This window comes from Castor canadensis, chromosome 6, assembly GCF_047511655.1.
Source record: "Castor canadensis chromosome 6, mCasCan1.hap1v2, whole genome shotgun sequence".
NCBI lineage: Eukaryota > Metazoa > Chordata > Mammalia > Rodentia > Castoridae > Castor > Castor canadensis.
In genome coordinates, this window is record NC_133391.1 from 69,485,322 (window position 1) to 69,509,140 (window position 23,819).

General features: G+C 52.0%; 1 protein-coding gene across 6 annotated transcripts in view; it reads left to right on the forward strand.

Moving 5' to 3' along the window:
• Nucleotides 1-746: 746 nt before the first annotated feature.
• Pdgfrb (platelet derived growth factor receptor beta) overlaps nt 747-23,819 on the forward strand; it is a 44,094-nt gene continuing 21,021 nt past the window's right edge. The window contains exons 1-11 of one of the 6 annotated variants that reach the window (XM_074076659.1): nt 747-1,197; nt 2,497-2,662; nt 15,656-15,701; nt 16,687-17,010; nt 17,950-18,216; nt 18,921-19,048; nt 19,170-19,344; nt 20,163-20,355; nt 21,018-21,133; nt 22,511-22,634; nt 23,213-23,424. In XM_074076659.1, the coding sequence (XP_073932760.1) occupies nt 2,660-2,662; nt 15,656-15,701; nt 16,687-17,010; nt 17,950-18,216; nt 18,921-19,048; nt 19,170-19,344; nt 20,163-20,355; nt 21,018-21,133; nt 22,511-22,634; nt 23,213-23,424 (1,588 nt within the window). In that variant the 5' untranslated portion in view covers nt 747-1,197; nt 2,497-2,659. Of the gene's footprint in view, nt 1,198-2,496; nt 2,663-2,768; nt 2,790-12,907; nt 12,978-15,649; nt 15,702-16,686; nt 17,011-17,949; nt 18,251-18,920; nt 19,049-19,169; nt 19,345-20,162; nt 20,356-21,017; nt 21,134-22,510; nt 22,635-23,212; nt 23,425-23,819 lie in introns of those variants that run through there. The other 5 variants (XM_074076661.1, XM_074076660.1, XM_074076662.1 and 2 more) reach the window with 5 other exon arrangements.

Sequence of the window (23,819 nt, forward strand, 5' to 3'; positions counted from 1 at the left end):
AGGTGATTAACGTCTACGTGCAGAGTTGAGCAAGAATCTGACCCAAAGTTTAAGGTAGCAAAGGAGACAGCTGCAGGCCCAAGAGAAGAGTAGGTGCTCTTAGCAAAAGCAGCCTTAAGTCCCTGTGACTGAAGTGCTATGGGATTGCCTCAGGGTTCCATTAGGTGTTCAGCTAATGCGCTGCAGGCCCCTGCCCCCCTGCTGGGTACCTGCTTGCCTAGTGAATGTCCCTGTCACCAGATTGTGTCTTAATACTGTGACCCCAAAACCCAGGATAGTGTCTAGCACATAGTAGGCATTCAATATGATTGTTCAGTGAGTGACTATTGACTGAATTGGCCATATATAGATCATCATTCCTTTATGAATGGGGAAACTGAGGCACAGAAACAGGACCCTTCCTCCCAGGTGCCATGGCAAGAGGCAGCCACCACCAGAGTCAGGCATCAGACAGTGAGGCTGGGCCATTCTTTAATAAAGTGACTCAGTGGCTGGCGTGGGCTGCAGAATTTCTAAACATCCCCTTACATCCTGAGAGAGCAGGCAACGGGGAGGGAGCAGAGGGAAAGGAGGAAGAAAAACAAGAAACTTGGGAGAAAAGAGAGGGGGGAAAACTGAAATTGAAAACAGACGCACGCGTCCACCCTCTCTGCCCCTCGCCCCCCTTCCCCCAGCTGCGCCAATCAGAAGCCACCGTGCAGCCTTTCCCCCAAAGTGGGTGGGGGCCGGGGGGGAGCGGGAAGCCCACAGTGGTGTGAGCTGCAGGGTTGCCCGAGGCCGCAGTCCCTGCCGCCCTGTCTGGGACTCAGGATCTCTCTGTGAGCAACTTAAAGCCAGAGAGGAGGAGACCAAGGAGGCGAGAGCCAGCCCCTTTGACCAGCCGCCCTGCAGCAGCCTGTGTCTACCCGACACGGCAAGCTAGACCCAGGGCGGCCCCTCCAGGCGACTCTGCTCCTCCCAAAGGATGCTTTGGGAGTGAGGCGAGGCTGGGCCGCGCCTCACCCCTGCACACCCCCTCCTTTCCCCTGGGTCTCCAGAGCTTGCAACGGTCCTGCTTGTCTGTCTACCCGGCTGTTGCCCATTTTGGGTCCAACAAAGTCCTTCTGATCACAGGGAGAGGGCAATAAGGAGGACTTCCTGGAAAGGGTGACAGCCAACAGCCTGCGACGACGGGGCCCAGAAGCCATAGGCAGTAAGGTAAGTGTGGGGAGTGGGAAGCCGGTCCCATGCCTGTTCCCTTGCCCCAGCCTGCACCTCTTTGGGGAGGCAAAAAAAATGGAAAATATTTTCAATGAAACCAGATGGGAGGAGGCTGGGCGGTTGCTGGTGATGTCAAGCCACAGGAGCCAGATCTTTCCTTGCCCCCTGGGGTGGGTGGCTGCTGCCCCCTGCCCTCTTCCAACACCCCCCAGAGACTTCTGGGTGCTGAAAGGGGGGTCAAGGCACAGCCCAGTCTAAGGGGTGGGAAGAGGAGTCCAGAGATGGCAAATGGTATATCCACAGAACAGGACCTAGCAGAGGACTGGAGGCAAAGGGCCTAACCCCTGTCCCTTGGCTCAAGCCTCAGTTCTAAGAATCTGTCTGGCTTTAGGCCAGTCAACTGCCAGGCAACCTTTTGGGATTTAAATGGATTTGCAAATTTTCCAGATTCCTAAGATGTCCTTCTAAACCCCCAGCCGCTGGGAAAGTTCTGGGTCAGAATTCTGGGTCTAGGAAGCCAGTAATTGTGCACTGGGACTGGGAATCTGGGACCCTGCTGTCAGATCTGAGGACTCCTCTGTGAAGACAGGCTAAGCCATTTCCTTCCATCCTAGGTAGCTGCTCAGACCTCCATTCTCTTCTCCTTCTAGACTCTGCCCCTTCTCCACTCCATCCCAAAACCTGAGTTTGATCACACGACCTCCCTGCCCAGAGCCCTTCTGTGGATCCCAGTGCCTGTAGAAAGCCCCGCCTCCTAGTAGTGCCTGCTACTGATTGAGTCTTCCTCTGAGAAGACCTTCTGTAACGCTCACCTGCCCCAGAGGCAGGGACAGGTTTCTTCCTCTGCGTTAACAGGACAACTTAACTGTAGCCACACAGCTCCTAGGTGGCAGAGCTTGAAGAAGCTGTAAGTTTCCTCTACCACAGTGCCCTAGGTTTGGGCTTTTTGTACCTGCCCCAGAATTTGCAGAAGAGAATTTGTACCATCCTGCCTGTGGGCGTTTGCCCTCCCCATGCCCCTGCCTGGAATGCCCTTCCTCATCACTTTTCTCTCATGGCCCTCCCAACTCACCTCTTGCAGGCAGTCTTCCTGGGTTTCTCCAGTTTTCCAGGTGCCTGCCTGAGCCTTGCTGCTTGGCTCTCTGTTTCTGTTCTGTTCGCACACCAGAGATTATTCAGACCCAGGTTTTACCATCTGTGTTCTGGCCCCAGTGCCCAGTCCTGAGTGGGCAGAAGGGCTGAGAAAATGTGCTGGCATAGGGAGGAAGGACTCACTGAAGCCTGATTTCCTTCCAGAACATTAGGAAGCTCCTACAGACCATATTGCTCCCAGCGTGAGCAGAGAGGAGTGTCCCTGCTTGCTTCTGTGACTCCCAGGATGCAGAAGTCCCACAAGATGTTCTGAAGTCACATAGTCCTCTCCTATCTCCAGGAAGGAGGCTCTGAATCCACAGCACCTATGGTGATCACCATTTCTAGTACCCGCCCCATCTAGGCCCCATCTAGGCCTAGAGCCTGGTGTCACACCCACTTCCTAATCCTCACAGCAAGGCTTTGAAATCCATGTTGTTGTTACTCCCGCTTTGCAGGTGAGGAAATTGGGGTTTGGAGAGACTAGAGACTTTCCAGGGTCACACAGTTAGCAGAATATTTAAGTTTAACCCTGCGCTATCCTGGGGGCTCCTGGTCAATGTGGACTCCATCTTCCTGCAGAGCCCGCTTCTGTTTAGCACCGTCCCCAACAGAAAGTGCTCCAAGGTCTACCAGGCCCTGGCTGGTTCTCAGGGAAAAAAAGGCTGTATGGTCTGCATCCTCCTCTCAATGGTTATCAGTGGCTCTCCCTCCTCTGTGGGAAGAAGAGCTGGGCTTGTAATTGCCTGCAGATGTGGAGCGGCAGCAGAAAACATGGTGGATTCAGAGTCAGGAGACCCGTGCTTGCCCTGGCTTGATATACATACACTGTGGCCAATTTCAGACCTCCATGTCACCTTCCTGGGCATGTGGAGGAGGAGGGCATTGGGGATAAACACCACCAGCTGATCATGCTAAACTCTGGCTTAGCTGCTGACTGACTGTGTGATCCTGGGCCAGCAGTTTGCCTCTCTGGACCTCAGTCTCCTCCTCTGTGAACTTATGGGCTCCATGAGGAAACAGCATGTGTAAGGTGTTAGCCTGACTCCTGCACTTCCTGCGGTGGACCTGGGGCCACAGGCTAAGAGAAAGTTGCTCTGTCCGCCTCCACCTGCACAGACCCCCTAGCTATGAAAATGATCTGCAACTTGCAAAGGCCTCTGTCCTAGTAATGGGCCTGGACGCCATGCATGTTCTGAAGGCCCTCTTCATCTTCCAAACACAGTGCACAGTCTGGCCCTGGGACCAGCTGCCTTTCAGGCATGCAGTAGGGGACCCTTGGCATTTTGCTCAGGACAGGCTAGAAGTGTGATAGGGAGGGAGAAGGAATGAAAGGGTCCTCAGACATCCCAGAAAAACCTGCCCATTTTTTGTAGATATCCAAGTCCTATGGGCAGTGGGTCCTTGGAATGGATCAGGGGCAGGTAGGGAGGGAAAGAGGTGTGGCCCCTTCCCAGGGTCAGCTGTGGCGCCTCAGCTCAGAAGCAGTGTGGACAAGACAATACAGCAGGAACCCGCGCTTACTGAGCACTTGCTATGTGCATTTTAATCGTGTGTTTGTCCATTACATCAAAATTTGTTGCTCTATTCCTTAGCAATTAGGACTTGATAAATATTTGCTGGACTCGTTTAATCATTGCAACAACCTTGAGAAGTAGTTATAAATTTCCATTTTAAAGATGAGAAAATGCCCAGAGAGGGTAAGACAGTTGCCCAGTGTTCCATAGCTAGAGAGGAAAGGAGCTGGGATTTTTGTCAGGGTGTTTCTGACTCCAGAGTCCCGTGATGTGAAGTTGGGTGAGGCCCAGGGGCCCAGCATAAACCCTGAAGATGTACCTCAGCTGTAGAGCCCCTCAGCATTGCAGAGGAGGTCATCAAACCCTAGGATGCCATGTGACTGTGATCCTCAGTCTTCCGGGCAATGGGACAAGGAGGTGGACCCCATGATCGCCAAGCCCAGCCCTAAAACAATTCCAGGATTCCAAGCCCCGCCAGCCCAGATTGGCAGCTGCACAAGCCCTGCTGTGTACTCAGGGATCATGCATATTTAACTTCACAATGAAAGGGTTTTTTCTTACATATTGGAGAAAGAGGTCAGGATCAATGACTGCTAATGGAAGACTTTCACTTGCTATCAGAAGGAGAAACTTTCTAACAATTAGAAGCGCCCCTTAATGTTCTAGTTTCCCGGAGAGCTCTGACGGCCTGTTCCCGCAGAGCCCACAGGCCTGTTTTCCTGGGATCCTCAAAGCGAGCAGGGCCCATGAGGTAGGCTGTTAGGAGCTGTGTGTGTGATCCTTGAGGTCCCTTCCAGTGCTGAGTTCTCAAACCGGATAGGCTCTGATTTCAAAAGGAAGGAAGATTTTGACCCAGACCAGTGAGGGGGGGGTCCAGAGGTGAGGAGAAAAATGGACTCAGAGACTCACCCAGACATTCTTGCTGCTTCTAGTGTGGAAACCCACTTCACATCCCTCCTAAGCCTTCCAGTCCAGAATGTCAGGGAAGCAGCCCTGGCCCCAGGGCTCCCCCTCCCAGAGGTTTTCTGGGTAGTGAGCCCCCAGCCTGGAGAAGGAGGTGAAAATCAAAGCATACCGCTTTAATTGTATTAATGCCCTTCCTTCTCCTGCTTCAGATCAGGGCCGTTTGATGTCTTGGGTGCCCAAACCTTTCATCTGCCAGAGATACCAGCTTCTCCGCCCCGTGATGGACAGGACTATCTCTTGAGAGGGCCAGAGGGTCAGGAAATTCCTGAATGTCAGAAATGAAAAAGACTTTGGAGTTACTTGGTTTGAATTCACTATCTCATGGGTGAGGAAAGGGGCGGGATGCGCCTCAGGTTATACAGGTCACAGGTAATGGTGCAGAGCTCATGTCCTTGGTGTACCTTTGAGCCACCAAGGGTGCCATACCCCTATCATCACTGTAAACACTGGAGTGCCCAGCTCTACCTCTGTAGTTCAGGGCTTAGCCTCCAGGTCTCCCTGGAGTAAGGCTAGGGAAGAAGATTTTGGACAAAGAGGAGCAAAACCATCTTGATGAAGGATGGGAACTCTCCCCTACCCTGGGTAGTTTTCTGGACCGTGAAACCTTTGGGCATGCCACTTCTCCATTCTGGCCCTAGTTTCCTCTTATATAAAGATGGGGAGGGCAAGGGAGAAGCTCAATGACCTGAGAGGCCCATCCACCTCTGCCTTTAGCCCTTGAAAGTCCCTGCCATGCTTCTTGTAGCTGTTTTATCACTTCCTTGTTGCTGCCCTGGTTACTTTCCTGTCTGGGAAAGTGGACCCCCAAGAGCTGTGACCACACTAGCTTCTCTACTCCTGAGGCTGAGCCTAAGCAGGTATAGGAGGCAGGGAATTCCAGTCAGACCCCAAGAGACAGGTTAGTTTTATTTCATGTCACAGAAGCCCAAGCCTCCCCAACACACTCCATTGGACTTGAAGATAAATGCTCAGGGTTGACCCAATGGACTGTGCGCTGCTCCCATCTCACCTGTAATTTGACCTTATCAGCTCCAGCCTGGGTCTGTCTGCTCAATGGCTACTGCAATAGTGAATAGGCAAATAAATTCAGGGCAAGATGAATAAATGAATTAGTGCATGGATAGATTGGTACATGGATGGATTGGTACATGGATGAATGGATGGATGGATGAATGGGGCAAGGATGACCTCAAAAGCATTCAACCTCATGAGGTCACCATGTTTAGAAGGGATCCACACTTGGTTTAATGCCATGCAGGCACAATCTTGAAGTTCTGAATAATTTTAACAAAGAGCCCTTCCTTTTCATTTTGTACTTGTTCCACAAATTATGTAGCTTGTCCTACCAGGGGCCTTAGGCTGGGTGTGGGATGCCCTTATCCTGGAAACTGGCCTCTGATACCACTATCCTCATCCCAATCAATCCACAGCCTTCCTTGAAATGCTCATAACACTCTCCTATGTGGAGTAGTTCACCCACTTTCCCCAGTGCTTGGTGTTACACTGCCTAGCCAGCAACTGGCCACCTACCATTACTATTAATGTCCTGACAAGTTGGCATCATGATATCTCCAGGGCAAAGCCCAAATCCTCAGCCAGTACCCAAAACCTTCCCAAAGGCTTGCCCTCCTTCCCTGCCCATAACCTGCTTCTTAGCTGAAGAGCTCAATTTCTGGCCTAACAGATCTGTCCCTGCCATTTCTCCCATATGCCTTGTCATCTCCACTTCCCCAGCTTTGCTCACACAGCCCTGTGGGATACCCTGCCCTGGCATCATCTGCCAGAGAACCAACTAAACTCTGGAGGTCTAGCTCAAGGCCACCTCCCTCAGGAAGCCCTTCACTGGAAAAATCATATAATCATAATAGTTACCATTTATTGAGCCCTATTAGGTGCCACATGCCCTTTGTTATTTCAACCTTCATGGCAGGGGTTCTCGCCTTTTCCAGGAAATTAAGACTCAGAAAAATTAATCTCAGAGAGGTCGCATAAATGCTAGGTAGGAGAACTGGGACTGGGACCTGGGATTAAGTGGCTTCAAGCTGGAACTGCTACACCCAGCCTAGCTGGACTCCATGCCATTTGCCTACACTAGGTGGCATTAGGCATTTCCACTGGCTTCAGGGTCCCAGATCTTTGCTTTGCCCTCACAAGCCTGTCCTATCACCTCACTGGAGGGAAAGGGTCACCACTGCCTGCCCATCCCAGCCCCCAGCCTATGAATCCTATGTTGTTAGGGGGCAGCTGAGGCCCAGCCTAAAGACCAGAGAGCTTAACCTACACAGCCATTTGATCTTCCCTGCTGTGTAAGCATCTACTGAGCACCTACTGAAGGCTCAGTCCCATATTAGGAACTTGGAGAGAACCCAAATAATAGCTAGGTGTTTCCTGACTGGTGGAAATCAAACTGAGGCATTAAAGCAAAGGCATAGAACAGCCTGTGGACGGGGAGGCATCAGATTTGGCCTCTGGGCCTAGGCTGGCCTCTCAGTCGCTGAGTGTGCTCAGTGCGAAGGGCTGCTGTCAGTCCTGTACTATCAGCAGCTCCCCCTTCCCGAGGGACCCTTCTGGGGAGAGCTTCCTGCGCCATCTCATTTATCACATTCATCCCATTGCTGACAAGCCTAGTCTGGCAGGGTCTTGGCTGTGCTCTCAAGGCTGACTAAGTGAGTGACTTATTCTCCCGTGAGTGAGTGAATGAATAACAAGAAGATGGCCTCTAGCTTTGCAGAGGGCTGTGTGCCAGGCCCTGTTCTGAGCATTTGCTGTGTTAACTCCCTCCATAGCTTCAATGACTCAGTGATGAGCCCTGATTTACAGACCAGGAAACTGAGGCACAGAGAGGACAAGTAACAGTCAACGGGAGAATCAGAGGGTGAAGACTGAAGAAAGGAGTGGGGGGAGAGATGCCGAGAAAGTGAGGGGGTAAATGAAACGTGGACATTTTCCCTCCTCCTGATGTGCTGCCCGGGAGGGCTCTGAGGGGAATCTCAATGTTCTATAATTGGCACTGATTAGTGACGGGTTTTCTCATTAGCCAGCTACCCCTGCCTGATTTGCAGGCTCTGGGCTGGTGGGGGAAGGCTGCATGCTGGTGGGTCAGTAGGAATGGGCCCCAAGGCCTGCCGCCCCCTGCCCACTGGGCTCTGAGAAGGCATTCTCCTTGCAGCCCCCACCCAGCCCATAGCTGATCCCGGCTGGCAGCAGCCCGAGGAACAGAAGGTTTGCTTGTCTGCGCCTGCCGCACCCCCTTCCCCAGCCCCAGCCTGGGACCCCTCTCAGGGGCTCCTTTGGCTGCCAGGGCCTGGCGCTCTCTGTTGCCATGGCATCAACTGGAGATGAGGTGCTGGAGGATGGGGGCAGGGAGGCAGCCGAGGGAGGTGGAGGTCTGGAACTCTGCAGCAGTGGAGGCCATGGCCCTTTACAACCGGGCAAAGGGATGCTGGGCCCAGGGACAGGCCTGGACCCTGAGCACAGCACACCTGGGGCAGGGTTGATCATACACCTAGCCCAACGGTCTGAACAATCCATCCCAGGGGATGGGGTCAGACCCACGATTCTCCTCCACTAGGACCTCTCTTCTCAACCTACTATGCTGACCTCTTCTGAGTTCTATCCCTACCTTAGCTCTCAAATTTCTGAGCTACCTGGGCTACCTGGGGCAGGACCCTTGTCCAGAAGCAACTCTGTCCACAGAGAACCTAAGCAATCCTGTGCTAGCAGCATCACCCCGTCCCCTTCTCCAAGGCAACACCCTGACCTTGGAGGATCCTCTGGCCTCTGAGAGCATAGATGTGTGGACCTATTCAGGTGAGCTCCACGGGGGAGAAATTCTCTGTAGACAGAGTTGTTTCTGGGCAGGAGACAGGCAACCCTTCACAGCAGTTAGGAAAACAGGCTTTGGACTCAGGCCAACTTAAGCTTGCATCCTGGCACTGCTGCTTATTGGCCTTGTGACCTTGGGCAAGTTACTAACCTGAGACTCAGTTTCCTCCCCTGTGAAATGGGAATGCCAAGAGCAAACAAAAACCCCAGATCATCTCATTTAGCAGAGTGGCTGGCTCCAAATTAGTTGGGGCTTTTGTTTGTTTTCAGATTAGGGGGCAGCAGAACTCTGAGTGAGAAAGCAGATATCCTGGGTTTAGGGTGGAGAGGCTGCTAGACAGTAAATGGCTAGACCAAGAGGTAGGGGACACACACAGCAAGACATATTGCAGTCAGTATAATAAAACCATTCTGGTAGCCTGACTTCTGGAATCATGAGCTGCCCTGAATATGAGGTGGGGAGATCGTTGTTATGAGAGGGAGATGATCATAGTGCTCTGTGAAAAGTTACGTGACTGTCTTTCTCTAACTGCTATCTTCAAAAGACAGTGTAAAGGAAGTCTGGAAACAGGGCAAGGACCAGGCTGCCCTCAGCCTGTGCTGTCCAGGCTCAGGCTTTCCTTTTTGATGGCTTCCAATCATTGCCTCCTGCCTGAGAGGCAGTACATAGATGTTGGGCCTGTGTGCTAAAAGGGGAAAGTCCGCCTAGGATTGAGCACTGGAGCCATGGCTGGCAAGCTTTGTGATCTCAGGCAAATGATTTGACCTCTCTGGGCCTCAGTTTCCTCATCTATAAGATGGGAAAGTGGCACAATGTCATGGGATTGGTCTAAGAACTTGGTGAGATGGTTCACATGAAGCATAACCCAGGAGGTGGGTGTAAATCCTAAATCAGCAGTAGCTATTATTATCCATGTTTTCTTCAAGGCCATCTAAGTCCTTGTTCCTTTTGGAAGGGCTTATAAGGGAGGGCCCAAGTAGGATCCAGGATGCTTGGAGCCAGGGGTTCACTGGGCCTGGGCAGAGCCAGGCCATATGGCCTGAAGCATGGCTGTGGGGACCTAGCAGGGGAGGCCAGTGAGGTGCCGCAGGAGGCAGGAAGTGCTTGCTCGGCAGGCAGGCAGGCAAGCAGGCAGCTGCAGGCTGGGGCACGCATGGGCCTCCCTCCCTCTCTGACCTCCTTCCCAAGCCAGTTCCCAGCCTCAGCCTGTGTGGGGACCCAGGCCCCCTCCCTTGGGCCCCAGCACCGTGAGGCACACACTGAGTGCTTTCCCACGCACTGTTCCAAGTAGCTGGACCGCCATCATCCCACCCCCAGGCACACACATTCTGGGGGTGGGGTGTGTGTGCTGCAGTAGGGGGGCTCAGGCTGGGAGATCAGTCTGTTCTTTATCTGCCTGGCCATGTTCCAGACAGATGTTTCATTTTATTTTGGACTTCCAGAAAATAGGTCATTTCTTTCCATCGTGTCCCTGGGGAGGCCTCATGGGGAGAGGAGCACATAGTGAGTGACATATGAGGGGCCCTGGGGAGCTGGAAGGACAACAGCCTTGCCTTCCTCCCTCAGCGGCAGGGCCAGTGTTTGACAGTTCTTAGAGGCAGGGCTAAGAAGATGGTCTTTACCTAAGAGCCAGAGAGAGCTACAGAGGGACCAGGGGAGACACAGAATCATTAGGGTGTTACAGAGGTTCCTCTGGTGAGGACAGAGGACAGGTGAGAGGGGCAAGATGGAAGTGAGACACCAGGAGAAGATGAGGGCATGGAGGCAGCCAGAGGCTGCAGATTCTGTGTGGATGGGAAGCAGAATGGCGATCCATGGAACCCGCCATAAGCTTCTGTCCCCTTGTACCTCCAGAGCAGTAGAGCCCTCTTGGCCCTGACTAACTGGACTGCTGCTTTGATCAGGGGGTTTTGTAGGTAGCTGGGAAGCATGAAGGGCCCTGGTCTACCAGCAGCATGCTACAGACAGCGGGGCGAGACATTCAAGCTCCTCTCTGTGATTTGGACCACATTGCTCACCCTTTAGTCCTCACGGGCTTCTGAGGTTGCAGGGAGATTCACTGTGTAGGAGCGCATGCTGGGCTTTATCCAACAGACAGAAGTGGGGCATGGGACTGGGGGGGAAGGGAGCTTTTACCCCTACCCAGGTCTCTCTCTCTCCACTTGTTCCTATGTCCCCACCCTCCAGATACTGCTCTGGCTCTCAGGATGAGGCTTTCTGACCCAGGCTGCAAGATCACACCCATATCTCAGGCAGCTTGGAGAAGGCCACATGGGCCGGACTCTTTGCCAGGTCCAGTCCGTGTTGCTGTCACAAGCAAACTCTCCAGCTGCTGGCGAGGACTCTGTCCCTGGCTTCAGATGCCTCTTGCCCCCACACTCTCAGGCCGGGAACTGGCTGCCTTCTCCGAGCTGAGTCACGGCATCCTGGCTGAGGCCCCTCCCCAGCGTCCCTATCCCACCCCAGCATTCCAGGTCCACACAGCTGCCTTCCAGAGCAGGGTCCAAGAGCCCAACTCATGCCAGACCTGAAACTTCTCCCACCCCCTGTACAGATGGGGAAACTGAGGCCCAGAGAGGGGCAGGACTGTAACACAAGTGGATGACAGAGCTGGGACCAGAACCCAGGTTCCCTTATTTCCACCCTGAAGTTTGTCCCAGGGGCTGTGAAGCGCCCCTGCTGTGGAGGAGAAAGAGGACAAGCAATGGATCAGGACACTGGTTTCCCTGCCCAACTTCTGCCAGGACTTAGCAAGTCACCTACTCTGAATCTCTGTCACCAATCTCTGCCTGGCTGGGAAGATGCAGGAACAGTGAGAGGAGTGTGCTGTGAGGAGAGAGGCCAGAGTTGTAGTCTGAACTCTGGGCTTTGAGCCGGGGCTGACAGCAGGAACTCCCACTCAGGTGAACTTTAGCACCTCACCAGCCACCTGAACCCATCCAAACAGTAGGACCTCCTCTTATTATCCTCCAAGCCTCAGTTTCCCCAACTGTACAATGGGGCACAGGAAGTGGGTTGGATCAGATATGATCCAAGGTCATCAGACATGGAGCTCTAACATTCTAAGACTCTGACCTTGTGACCAGACCTCCTTCTCCCTGGGCATCTTGTTTATCCAGAAATCCCTGGTCTGAGGCTGCTTGCCTCATCTCCCATCCCCAAACCACAGCAGGGCTTCCTCTTTCCCCATCTTTCTGCTGTTTCTGCTCAGCCTATTCTCTGCCTCCGAGTTGAGGGCCCCATTGTCCACTTTGTGCCAAGAGGAACGTTTGCATTCTAAACCAGCTCGATGGCAACTCTCTGGCCCCATTTATTTTTGTCAGTGATGGGGATATAATCCAGGGTCTCTCCTATGCTAGGCATGCACTCTACCACTGAGCTACATCCCAGCCCCTTAGTGCAACTCTTAATCCTGTTCTTTGGCGTCATCCTTGTCTCCCCAGCACACACACACTCCTGTCCCCCAGTATTCCAAGCCAGAAGCAGAGATACAGGCTCACCCAGGAAACCTACCAGTCCAGCCCTCCAGCATTCAATCAATAAGCTCTGTTGATTAGCTAAATTCATCTCAAATCCATCTGTTTCTGTCAGTCCCCACCCACTGCCCTCCACCCAGCCCCAACCAGATAAGCACTGTGATCAGAGAAGCAATGCCGGGGGGCAGGGGGGGGCACAGGGTCACACTACCTCACTTCAGTCTCTGCTGTATCCCTGTCTGGCTCTGGGGTTGGACACACACAGCCAGCACACATGTATGTATTTGAGGAGTGTGTGAACCAGCGCGTAGGCAGGCATCTGCGCCGTGTGCATGTGCTCACTGTATGCAGACCTCCCCCACTGGCAGTGATACAGGCCCCCCCTCCCTGCCTGTTTGTGTCGTGGGAGCCTCAGGACCCCGAGGGAGGGAAGCTGCTGCTGGCGGATGTGGCCAAGATGGACTGGATTTATTTAGATTAAGGCAGTGGGAAAGGGGCAGAGAATTGTATATGCTTGTAAGAGGGGAGACTGGGGTTCTGACAATGACTCCCCAAGCATGCCAGAGTGAGGCTTGGGGGACTCACTCTGCTCCCCTAAGAAGTCCTCACTATGAGGAGCTGGGTGCTGACCTCTTTGGACCTGGACTGTATAGTAGGAATCCTGAAGGCTTTCTGGCACACAGCACTCTCTTCCTGGACAAAGTGGGTAGCTTGGGGATCTCCTTCCTGAGCAGGACATTGTGTCAGGTAGAGGGTGCCTTCTCCTAACTGTGATACCCGTGCTGACATAGGTGCTTCTTCCCTGGAACATAGACCTTCCCATGAAGAAAGGAAGTTGTCAGAGGCAAGCCACCACCCCAGGTCAGCTGCCTGGGCTCCCCTGGGTTTGTTGGGACACAGCAGCCTTTGGGAAGCACAAAATGGTTCATAAGACATTGAGAAGCAACTGGGGATGTCTGGAATCATGCAAATGGTCTAGAAGGTCATGTCTGGGTGCCCCAAACCCCACTCTGGTGCATCCTAGCTCTCTAGCTTGCTGTCCATGCCACCTTTCCCCATGCTACCTCCTAGAGTTCCACATCCCAAGTTCATTTGGCTAGAAGTCACCTGAAAGACTATTATCCAATTCCTATAGAGGGGGAAAGTGAGATTCAGAGAGCAAAACAACTTGTTGAAATGAACACAGCAGGCCAGTGACAAATGGCCAGAGTCTTTCCAGGCATAGAATGAGATGTTACAGATCAGGTTACTCTGGTCTCAGAAAAGTCATCCCTTCCTTACCAACCCTGCTTCCTCAAACCACCCATTGAGAAACTTCTTAGAGACTCAAACCTTCTCTTTGGCTAATAAAAAGGCAAATTTTCTGAATTTGGATAGATAGCTCTTTGAGATGACCCAACCAAACCTTTCTGTGTATGGATGGGCTGGAAATCCGCTTGTTCTTACAATGGATTCAATCAGGGACCTTGTAGGGAAGCTGAAATGCTTGTTTCAGAAAGTCAAATCAGTCCAAAACCCCTAGGGTGTCTATCCCCTTCCCAAAACATCTGCACTCTCCTGAGCTCATTTGCCCAAAGTGTCTTCTCCCACACCTGAATTAGCCCTTTTCTATGTGACTAGGTCATGGTTTTATGCCCATTCAAAAAGGATCCCTCCTAGCTCAGAGACTCTGAGACACTCTCAGCCCCAGTCCCAGCTGGAGATGGCTTGAATGGGGGAGGATGGACTGCCACAAAGAAGCAGGGTCAGGGGCTGCATGCCATGAGGTCCCAGCCCACACTGGCCAACCCAGCCTTCCAGAGCCCTGCCAGCCCCCTTCCAATGACCTCCCATCTCCTGGCCAGGCAGCGAAATTCCTCCTTTAGAATAATAAACAGTGTGGCCAGCCAGGGAGGCTGGGAGGGGAGGGAGGGAGGCTGAGATGACCCCCTCCCCCAGCCTGAGCCACTAATGATTTTCTTTGGCCCAGATCTCTGGCAGGAAGTGGGAAGCCAGAGGGGCACCCACCTAGGGGCAGATGGGCCTATGTGGGGGCTGCTGGCTCCACTTGGGCACTGCTCCATCTTGCCCAAGAAGACCTGGTGTCCAGCTGGAGGAGCTGGCTCAGGAAGGATAGGGATGGGAGATGCTGTGGAGGGGGTATCAGGAGAGCTCGGCTTTGACCTTCTGGATCAATTCAGACAAGGGAGAGGAAAACAAAAGGGGACTCTCAGGTGGGTCAGTCCAAAGGGAGGGAGGAGGAAAAGAGTAGATTTTTCCCACAATGATTATTAGAATGTTGGGCAGAGCTGAGACTTGGGTCCACAGGACCAGAGCCTTGCCTCTGTCCCCACCCTTGATGTGTGACTGCAGCCCTAACAGGCAGTACACTCTGCCTCATCCCACTGTGACAGCAGGAGGCTCAGCCCACAAAGATAGCAATGGCATACCAGGCAGCCTGCGGGGCTCAGGCATGGATCTCCAGCCCTGGAAACTAGAAGGAGTGAGATGGGCAAATGGGGACACTCTAGGCAGGAGCTGGCATGGCCAGACTGGACAGCCACTCAGGAAGTAAGTCTGTGTGCCCATAGCATCAGGAGTCTCCTTGTCGCTTTGTCACATGGTCCCTTCCCACATTTCTTACTCTGTGACCCCCCATCTACCTGTGGCGTTCTTCCTATGGAAGCTGTGGGCAGTCCCTTGGCATACCTGGCTATTGGTAGAGATGCTAACAGAAAGGATAGAGTAAAGACCCCACCCAATTCAATCTGTCTATCTGTCTCTGTGACCCTGTTTCTGTCTCTGTGCCTCTAGCACTGTGTTTCATGCATCTACTCTCACTCTGTCTCTCATCTTTTTCTCTCTTCCACCATTCAGCTCTTTTTGGTTCCCTCTTACGTAGTCTCTGCTGTGGAGCCTTGGGCAAAATTCCTTTCTTCTCAGAGCCTCAGTTTCCCCATTTGGACACTTGAGGTAGAGGTGGGAGCTTGGCTTCAGTGGTTTTGAAGGACCTTCAAAGCCTACTAAGTTCAATGGGACCCGGACCCTGGTCCCTTCCCCCGGGCCTCTCTGCACTGCTGTGAGTGAGTAGGGGGGCCAGGCCCACCCCCCACATTCCACAGTCCCGACTCCCCCGCTTCCCTTCCCACAGCCGCCCCATTTCCTGTTGTGCTTGCAGAGGGAGCTGTGGGAGTTCTCTGGGTTCTGGCTTACACCACCCCCCTTCTCCTCCAGGGCTTTCATCACACTTTCCTAAATATTTGTCCTGGCAGATAAGCGCCTGGTATTGGAACTGTCACTGAAGGACAGGCTGTCAGAGCTGGCAGGCTCCTGGACACTGTCCAGCCCAACTTCCCTGTCCCTGCTGTACATACAGGGAAACTAAGGCTCAGAGAAGCAAAGGACTCAGTCAAGACCACATGAGGGTTAGAAATAGAGAGGAGAGGGTCTGTGGCCATAGGTGCCTCTCAGCCTTGGGACAGGAGGCTAGGTAGTACAGGCTGGGAGCCTTGGCACTGCCTCTGACTACCTTGGGCCCTGACTCCTGTTTAATTATGCAGGATACCATGCAGCTTCCAGGTGTGATGCCAGGTCTGCTCCTCAAAGGTAAGTAGACTACGAGTGGGACAGATTCCTGGGGAGCCACTATGCAGGACCCTGGAACTGGCAGAGCTGGTGCATGCTAGTACAAGGGCCTGAGAGTCCCAGAAGCACTGCTATGGTGTTGGGCCTCACTTTCCTGTATTTTGTGGGAGTCTCTGTGGAGGTATCTTTCAACTGCCCATCCATTTGCTTAGAAGCCTTCGGTGGACCCCTCTGTATCCAGAGCCATCAGCTCAGATCCTTTGCTTGGCTTTCCATACCCCACTGCACCCTGTAGCAATCACCACAAGCCTCCTGTCTCTCGTCAGACATGCCTCCAAATCTCTAGGAGCTGGGCAGATGCCCAAGCAACTAATGACGAGCCATCAGCCTGCCCTATAGACTGTTGTCAGAAGCTATGGCTTACTCAATGCCCGTCTGTCCTGAGTTTCATTAGTAGAGAGCATGGGGGTGTGGCTTACACAGCCCTTCCCCGGAGGACCAATCACTTGACATATGCACACCAATCCCAGTCCCCTTTGGGCCCCAGGTGCGTCCCCACTCTAAGCTACCTCCCTCCCACCTCCTCCCAAACAGGGTCACCTCTGGCTTCATAGGAACCTGGAAAGCTGGGGGGCAGCTGCAGGGGAGAGGCCCAGAAAGTGACCTGGGAAGTAATGCAGGAACTGGAGGCCCGGGAATTGCTTCCCGAGGATTTCCTGATCCCTTTCTCTGCCTACTGCCTGAACACAGCACTGCTGAAGGACTCAGAGGCTGGGATGTACAAGGACAGAGACAGAAGCCAGGAGCCTCTGGGGGTTGGGGGACAGAGGGAGGGTTGGCAGTAAGCGAGCAAGCCAAGAACCACAGGCAGAGGGGTCCAGTCTTCATTGAATAGGGAAGGATGTTCTTCCAGGACTTGGGGGCTATGCACACACATCTTGGGGACAGCTCTGGGGGAGGTGCTAAGGCCCCTGTGCCCTGAAGTCTGACACCTCCTGTCCCAAAGGCCAATTGCTGTTGCTGCCCTTGCTGTTGCTGCTGAAACCACAGACCTCCCAGGGCCTGGTCATCGTGCCCCCGGGGCCAGAGCTTGTCCTCAATGTCTCCAGCACCTTTGTTCTGACCTGCTTGGGTTCTGCTCCTGTGGTGTGGGAACGGATGTCCCAGGTGCCTCAGCAGCAATTCACCAGGACCCAGAATGGCACCTTCTCTAGCATGCTGACACTGACCAATCTCACGGGGTTGGACACTGGAGAATACTTTTGTACCTACAATAGCACCCTTGGGCTGGAGTCCAGTGAGCGGGAGCGGCTCTACATCTTTGTGCCAGGTAAGGGCCCCCAGCCTGTGTGCCCACTCTGTTACCCTCCTCTCCAAAGGCATCAGAGGGTGCTCAGAGAGTGCACAATGAAATGCAGCCATATTAGAAACACAGGCAAAGTGTGGGATCCAGCCTGCCCCTGACCAGGAGTGTGTTTGTTCCCACACATTGGCCTGGCCTGGATATGTGTGCTCCTTGCCAGCCAACCTATTCCTGCCTCCCAAGAACTCTGTATTCTCAGCTGGTAAAATCTGCTCCCTCTTTGCTCCCATGCCTCATCTTCCCTGTTCTCCAAGCTCCAGGTACAGCCACACTTCAACTTGTCACTTGTTTTTTTTTTCTTACCCTGGCACTGAAATATCAGATGTTAGAGCTGAAAAGGCTGGGGATGCAGGTCAGTGAGAGAGCGTTTGCCTAGCATGCAGGATGGATGCACTCCCCAACACTACAAAAAAAATAAAATAAAGCAAAAGAATCATCTAAAAAAGGTTATATCTTGGTCTGAGAGCATATATCATAGTCTGATTTTTGCTGCTATAACATAATACCTGAGACTAGGTAATGAAAGAAACTGATTGGTTTATAGTTCTGGAGGCCAGAAAGTCCAAGATCGAGGGACAAAATCTGGCAGGGCCTTCTCATTGCATCATCCCATGGAAAAAAGGGAGAAGGGAAAGAGAGAGTAAGAGGGGGCCAAACTTGTGGAACTAATCCCATCCATGGAGCCCCCATGGTCTAGACACCTCTTAAAGGCCTTATCTTTTAATATGGTAACAATGACAATTAACTTTCAATGAATTTTGGCAGGGACCAACATTCAAACCATAGTAGCATCCTTATTCTGAGGGCCAGAGAGGAGAAGAGACTTGCTCAAAGTCACATAGCAATTCACAGAACAGCCAGAAACTCAGTTCTCCTTACCTTCATTCTTGGCTCCACTGCTGGCAGATCCCACCATGGGCTTCCTCCCTTTGGAACCTGAGGATCTATTCATCTTTCTTATGGAAGCAAATGAGACTACAATTCCATGCCGAGTGACAGACCCCCAGCTGGTGGTAACATTGCATGAGAAGAAAGTGGACATCCCACTGCCTGTCCCCTATGACCACCAACGAGGCTTCTCTGGTATTTTTGAGGACAAGACCTACATCTGCAAAATCACCACTGGGGACAGGGAAGTGGATTCTGAAGCCTTCTATGTCTACAGCCTCCAGGGTGAGCCCCCTTTTTGGCCCAATGCTCAGCAGAGGCAAATATAACCCTTATCAGAGGAACAGCTCTTTACAGTTGACAATGTATGAACTCCATTTCCCAGATTTTCACCATAGCCTCGAAAGGGAGTTAATGTTTCCCCATTTTATAGATAAGGAAACTGAGGCTCTGAGAGAGAATGGAATCTTGGAATCTTGGAATGCATTAGTGACAGAGCTGGGCTGCCTAAAGTGGTGGGCAAAGGGACAGGCTTTGCAGCCAATTGGGTTTGAGTTCCAGCTCAACCATTTCCCATCTGAATGACTTTGTACAAGGTACACAATCCCTTTGAGCTTGCTTTTTCCTCTATAAAACAAGGGCAATGATGATTGCCTATCTCATAGGATTATGGTAAAGATTAAATGAAAGGTGGAAGGACCCTGGCACATGATAAGTGCTCAGCAAACCTGTGCTTAGATCACCAGCTGTTAATGCTTCTAGAATATCAGTTCTGTGAGGACAGAGATTTTGTCTGTCATGTTCACTGCTCTAACCCAGTGCCTAGAATATACATGGCATAAACTTATTCAATAAATATTTGTTGAGTGAATGAATGAATCTTCCCCACAGCCAACCTTTCCCTCTGTGGACCTCTATCCCATTCCCATTCTGAAGTGCTAGTGGCTAATGGTGACTTCCCCAGCTCTAAGCCAATCTCTTTCCTCCAGTGTCATCCATCAATGTCTCAATGGGCGCGGTGCAGACTGTGGTCCGCCAGGGCGAGAACATCACCATCCTGTGCATTGTGACAGGGAATGAGGTGGTCAATTTTGAGTGGACGTATCCCCGCATGGAGGTAAAGCTGGGCCAGGGTTTGGAGGAGGAGCTAGGCTGGGACAGACATCTCAGCTTGCCACATGACTTCTCATGGACCCCCCTCCTGATTTGGAGACCTCCTTTCTCATCTGTCCCTGCAGAGTGGGCGACTGGTAGAACCAGTGACAGACTTCCTCTTTGATGTACCCTCCCACATTCGCTCCATCCTGCACATCCCTGATGCTGAACTAGGTGACTCAGGGATCTACATCTGCAATGTGTCAGAGAGTGTGAATGGCCATCAAGATGAAAAGGCTGTCAATATCACTGTGCTTGGTGAGTGCCTTGGACTCAGAGCCCAACCTCAACCTGAGCTGGACCCCGACTTTGGCATAGCCTTAGTTAACCTCCATTCAGTCCATTCCCACACTGCCCTAGCCAAAGCTCCAATTCCAGAATAAAAGTGCAGTGTTATCTCAGATTCAATCCCAATCCCAACCTAGATTTTCCACCTGGCCAGAACCCTTAGTCCCAACCCGATTTCTAATCTAATCTGCCCAGGCAGCCCCATTTTCAAATTCAACCACAGCATTAGTTTGAAGCTCCAATGTATCTTAGCTATATAATACTGAGTCAGAACAGAGAACTAAAATTCTAGTCTCAACCTCAAAACTTGCCCTAACACCAATACCAGCGCCAAATTCAACCCTCGATCTAGTCCTAGCTCCAACTTTAACACCTGCTCCATTACTAGATGGTTTCTTAAAGCCTAAAGCCCAACTCCAAGACGACAAGGCTCCTTATCTCAACCAGCAAAACCCCTTGTTCCTTCCTATTATTGCTTATACTCTCTCTACAACAAAATTAGAGATAAGGGCAAAATAGTTTCTGCTGGGTATTGAGGGGAGGAGCGGGAGCGGGGGGAGTGGGTGGTAAGGGAGGGGGTGGGGGCAGGGGGGAGAAATGAACCAAGCCTTGTATGCACATATGAATAATAAAAGAAAAATGAAAAAAAAAAAAAAAAGACGACAAGGCTCCACTGGTCTTCGGTTGATGCCCCGCTTCCTGGAGCCCCGCCCCTGGGAGGTGCTTCCCCATTTGTGGCTAGTCATAGCCCCGCCCCGGGACTCCCCCCTGACAGCCATACTTTGCAGAGAGCGGCTACGTGAGGTTGCTGGAACAGCTGAACCCTGTACAAATCGCTGAGCTCCACCGGAGCCGGATACTGCAGGTGTTGTTCGAGTCCTACCCGCCGCCCACTGTTTTGTGGTTTAAGGACAACCGCACACTGGGCGACTCCAGTGCTGGCGAGATCATCCTGTCCACGCGCAATGTGTCTGAGACCTGGTGAGCAGCCTCTAGCCCACTCCACTTATGAAGCTTTGCAGCTGCCAGGCAGCCCAAGGTCTTCAGACGCCCGAAAAACCTATTTCTGAGACCCCACTGTGTGTCAGGCACCTTGCCAGCTGATGGGGATGCTTCGGGGAACAGGGCAAACCAGAGCGTTTCACCCCTCCTAGAGTTTCTGGTATAGTGGGGAAACATGACACTGGTGGAAAGATCACATAGGTGTTCAGTTATCATTTTGATGAGTGGAACCAGCAGGTGGCAGCCAAAAGAAAAAGGCTTGGATGAAGAGAAGGTGCCCAGAGGGCTACTCACTGCCATCCGTGGTACCCCTGAGGCTAGAAGTTCTACTACCAACAGAGACTGTGCTGTTAAGACTAAGCACATCAGACCCCTCTAACAAGGATGACATACGGAGGGAGAGAAATAGGATCCCTCAATTCCTCCCAAACCTTCCTCTGGCTCAATGGAACTGCTTATAGGTGGGGATTCAAGACACTGGGTTTGAATTCTGGCTCTACTAGGACTCAAGGTCACTAAGTGACCTTGGCAAAGCCCCTTCCCCTCCCCGAGCCTTGCTTTTTGTCTGTACAGGAAGGTGGGAAGGGCTGTGAGTTCTCCAGCTCTGACCACTGGCCCTCCTGGCCTGTCCTGCTCTCTAGGTACGTGTCAGAACTGACACTGGTGCGGGTGAAGGTGGCAGAGGCTGGCTATTACACCATGCGGGCCTTCCATGAGGATGCTGAACTCCAGGTCTCCTTCAAGCTGCAGGTCAATGGTGAGGATCACCTCCCTTCCTCTTTCCATTCCCTCTCTCCCCCGACAGTCCACCTACCCATGAGAGTTGCTGGAGAGGGAGCCTAGAACCAAGGAAGCTAGGTTCTAGGCCACTGACCTGACATTTCCCCTCTCTGGGCATCAGTTTCCCCAGCTGTAGAAGGTCATCAGACTACACTTGATTCCAAAAACCTCAGGTATTCATGTACCAATGCCACAATTATTTCCTTTTTCACATACCATTTATACTGTGCTATTAATTCAATAGGTATTTATTGAGCAATTATAATATCTCAGTCTGTTCAGAGTTCTTGAGGCCCTGCCTTTGTGCAGTTTGCAACCTATTGGGGAAAGACAAACACTGGACAGGAGGGAAACCTGTAAATGACAGGTTAGAAGGTAACAGGGCTGGGCATATGGTGGCGGGGGACTAGTAAGGGTTGCACTCTTAAATACGGTGATCAGGGTTGGCCTCACTGGGGTTGACTTCATCATGGAGGTGACATTTGTGAGATCACTTGAAGAAGATGAGGGCATTCGGTAAGTGGCTATTTGGGGAGAGGGTACCTAGGCAGTGCAAAGGCCAGAGCAATGGCAGAAAGGTCTATGTGGGGGTTGGCAAGTGGTAGACTGCTTGGATTTAAACCCTAGTACCTCCAGAAAAGAAGGAAGGAAGGAAGGAAGGGGGGAAGGAAGGAAGGAAGGAAGGAAGGGGGGAAGGAGGGAAGGAGGAGAGAGGGAGAAAGAAAGAAAAAAAAGGTAGGTCTGTGTGATGCCACCAGAGGGAGGGGGAACACAGGGAGGGGAGAGTGGTGGGGAACGAGGTCAATGTGGAGGTGGGGTGTGGGAGTAGAAGACGGCAGATGTGGGGGCCTGGCGTAACCTTGACTTGATGACTGAATTGAAGGGCCCTCTCAGAGACTTGAACATAGGAATGACATGATAATGACTTAATGTTTTGTCAAGTACATTTCCAAAAATAAATTTATTTGGAAAGACAAAACTGAACCTTTCAATTGTAAGTGGAAAATCAGCATCACATGCCATAAATATAAAGCAGCCACTAAAATAAACCCAGAGAAAAGTAAATAATGCTATTAAATTCCAGCTTCTGAGCTTGAAGCCTACCCTCTTTTTGTTAAAAGGAAAGATTAGCAAGTCTTAGAGAGTTGTTAAAAACAGACTAGCATCCTACTGAGGCTTTCCCTTTGAAGTACCCCAAGGGGAATCTGTCACTTTTCATCCTGTGGTTCCTGGTGTTTAGGGTTTACCTGCAGTCTGCAGCCTGCTCCTGAGAGGTGACCGTGGGGTAGGTCCTCTCCGGGGCCTTTCCTGTTGACTGTTCTAACCTCCTTGCCTCCTGACCATCTCCATGCAGTCCCTGTTCGTGTGCTGGAGCTGAGCGAGAGCCACCCTGCCAATGGAGAACAGACGGTCCGATGTCGTGGCAGGGGCATGCCCCAGCCAAATGTCACCTGGTCTACCTGCAGAGACCTTAAAAGGTGAGCAGACCCTGTGCCTCGGTTTTCTAGGGAACTCACAGCTGGCTAGGAGGACCCAGTGAAGCAGGTTGTTGTAGTTTAGGGTCACATTCTAGAAAACCAACCCACTACCTCCTTGGAGATGCTCTGAATGACCTAAATTGTTCCTTTTCCTTACCTTGACTTCTGGGCCACCTCGGTCCACCACAATGTAGAATCTGTGCCCCCATAGAGACCTCAGCCACCAAGTAGATGTTCTGTGTCCCTAACCAGGGCTGGTTCTAGTGTAGTGGATAGTGGTAGGGCTGAATTCAGGTTCTGCCTCTATCCCTGACAAACTGTGAATTTAAGGCCTGCAATGAGAGGCATGGATTTTGCAATTCAGAGTTCTCAGTTCTGGAATCGGAGTGCCCCCTGCTGGTCATTCAAGGGAACACAAAAGAAACTGGGCTGAAGACCAGGCAATGGGAGGTCACAGGAACTGGACATGCCCTGCTTCCTTCCATCACCACTCCATTATACTGCCTGCTGTTGGCCTCAGTTTCCCCTAGCTGTAGTAGTAGGAGGCAGCAAGACAATCGCCCAGTCTTTCCTTGCAGGTGTCCTCGTGAGCTGCCACCCACTCCATTGGGGAACAATTCCAAGGAGGAGAGCCAGCTGGAGACTAATGTGACGTACTTGGTGGAGGAGCAGGAATATGAGGTGGTGAGCACGCTGCATCTGCGCCATGTGGATCAGCCACTGTCGGTGCGCTGCACGGTGCACAGCACACTGGGCCAGGACGTGCAGGAGGTCACTGTGGTGCCGCATGGTGAGTCCCCCAGCTGCAGGTGACCCTGATGACCTCTCAACTCTGCCTTGACCCTGCCATACTTGGGACTGAGCTCATATGCCCATAGCAGGTCAAGTCAGCATGCCTATAGGCACACAGGAGCATTTTAAAATCCATCAGGGTATGTTCTTATGTACATACACAACACATAATATGTACTAACACGTGTACTAACTGCAGTCTATAAACCATGGGTGTGAACAGCACTACCTGCTTATGTGTAGCAAATGTAAATGCTAGGTGTGTCTTATGTCATAAGCCCTGACCATGATCAGGCCAGATCCTGGGACACAGGTCTAAACTGTCCATGTGTGGATTTGTAAACCGTGTGCTAAAGAATGCCTAATCCCCGGATGCACGAGTAAAGCATATAC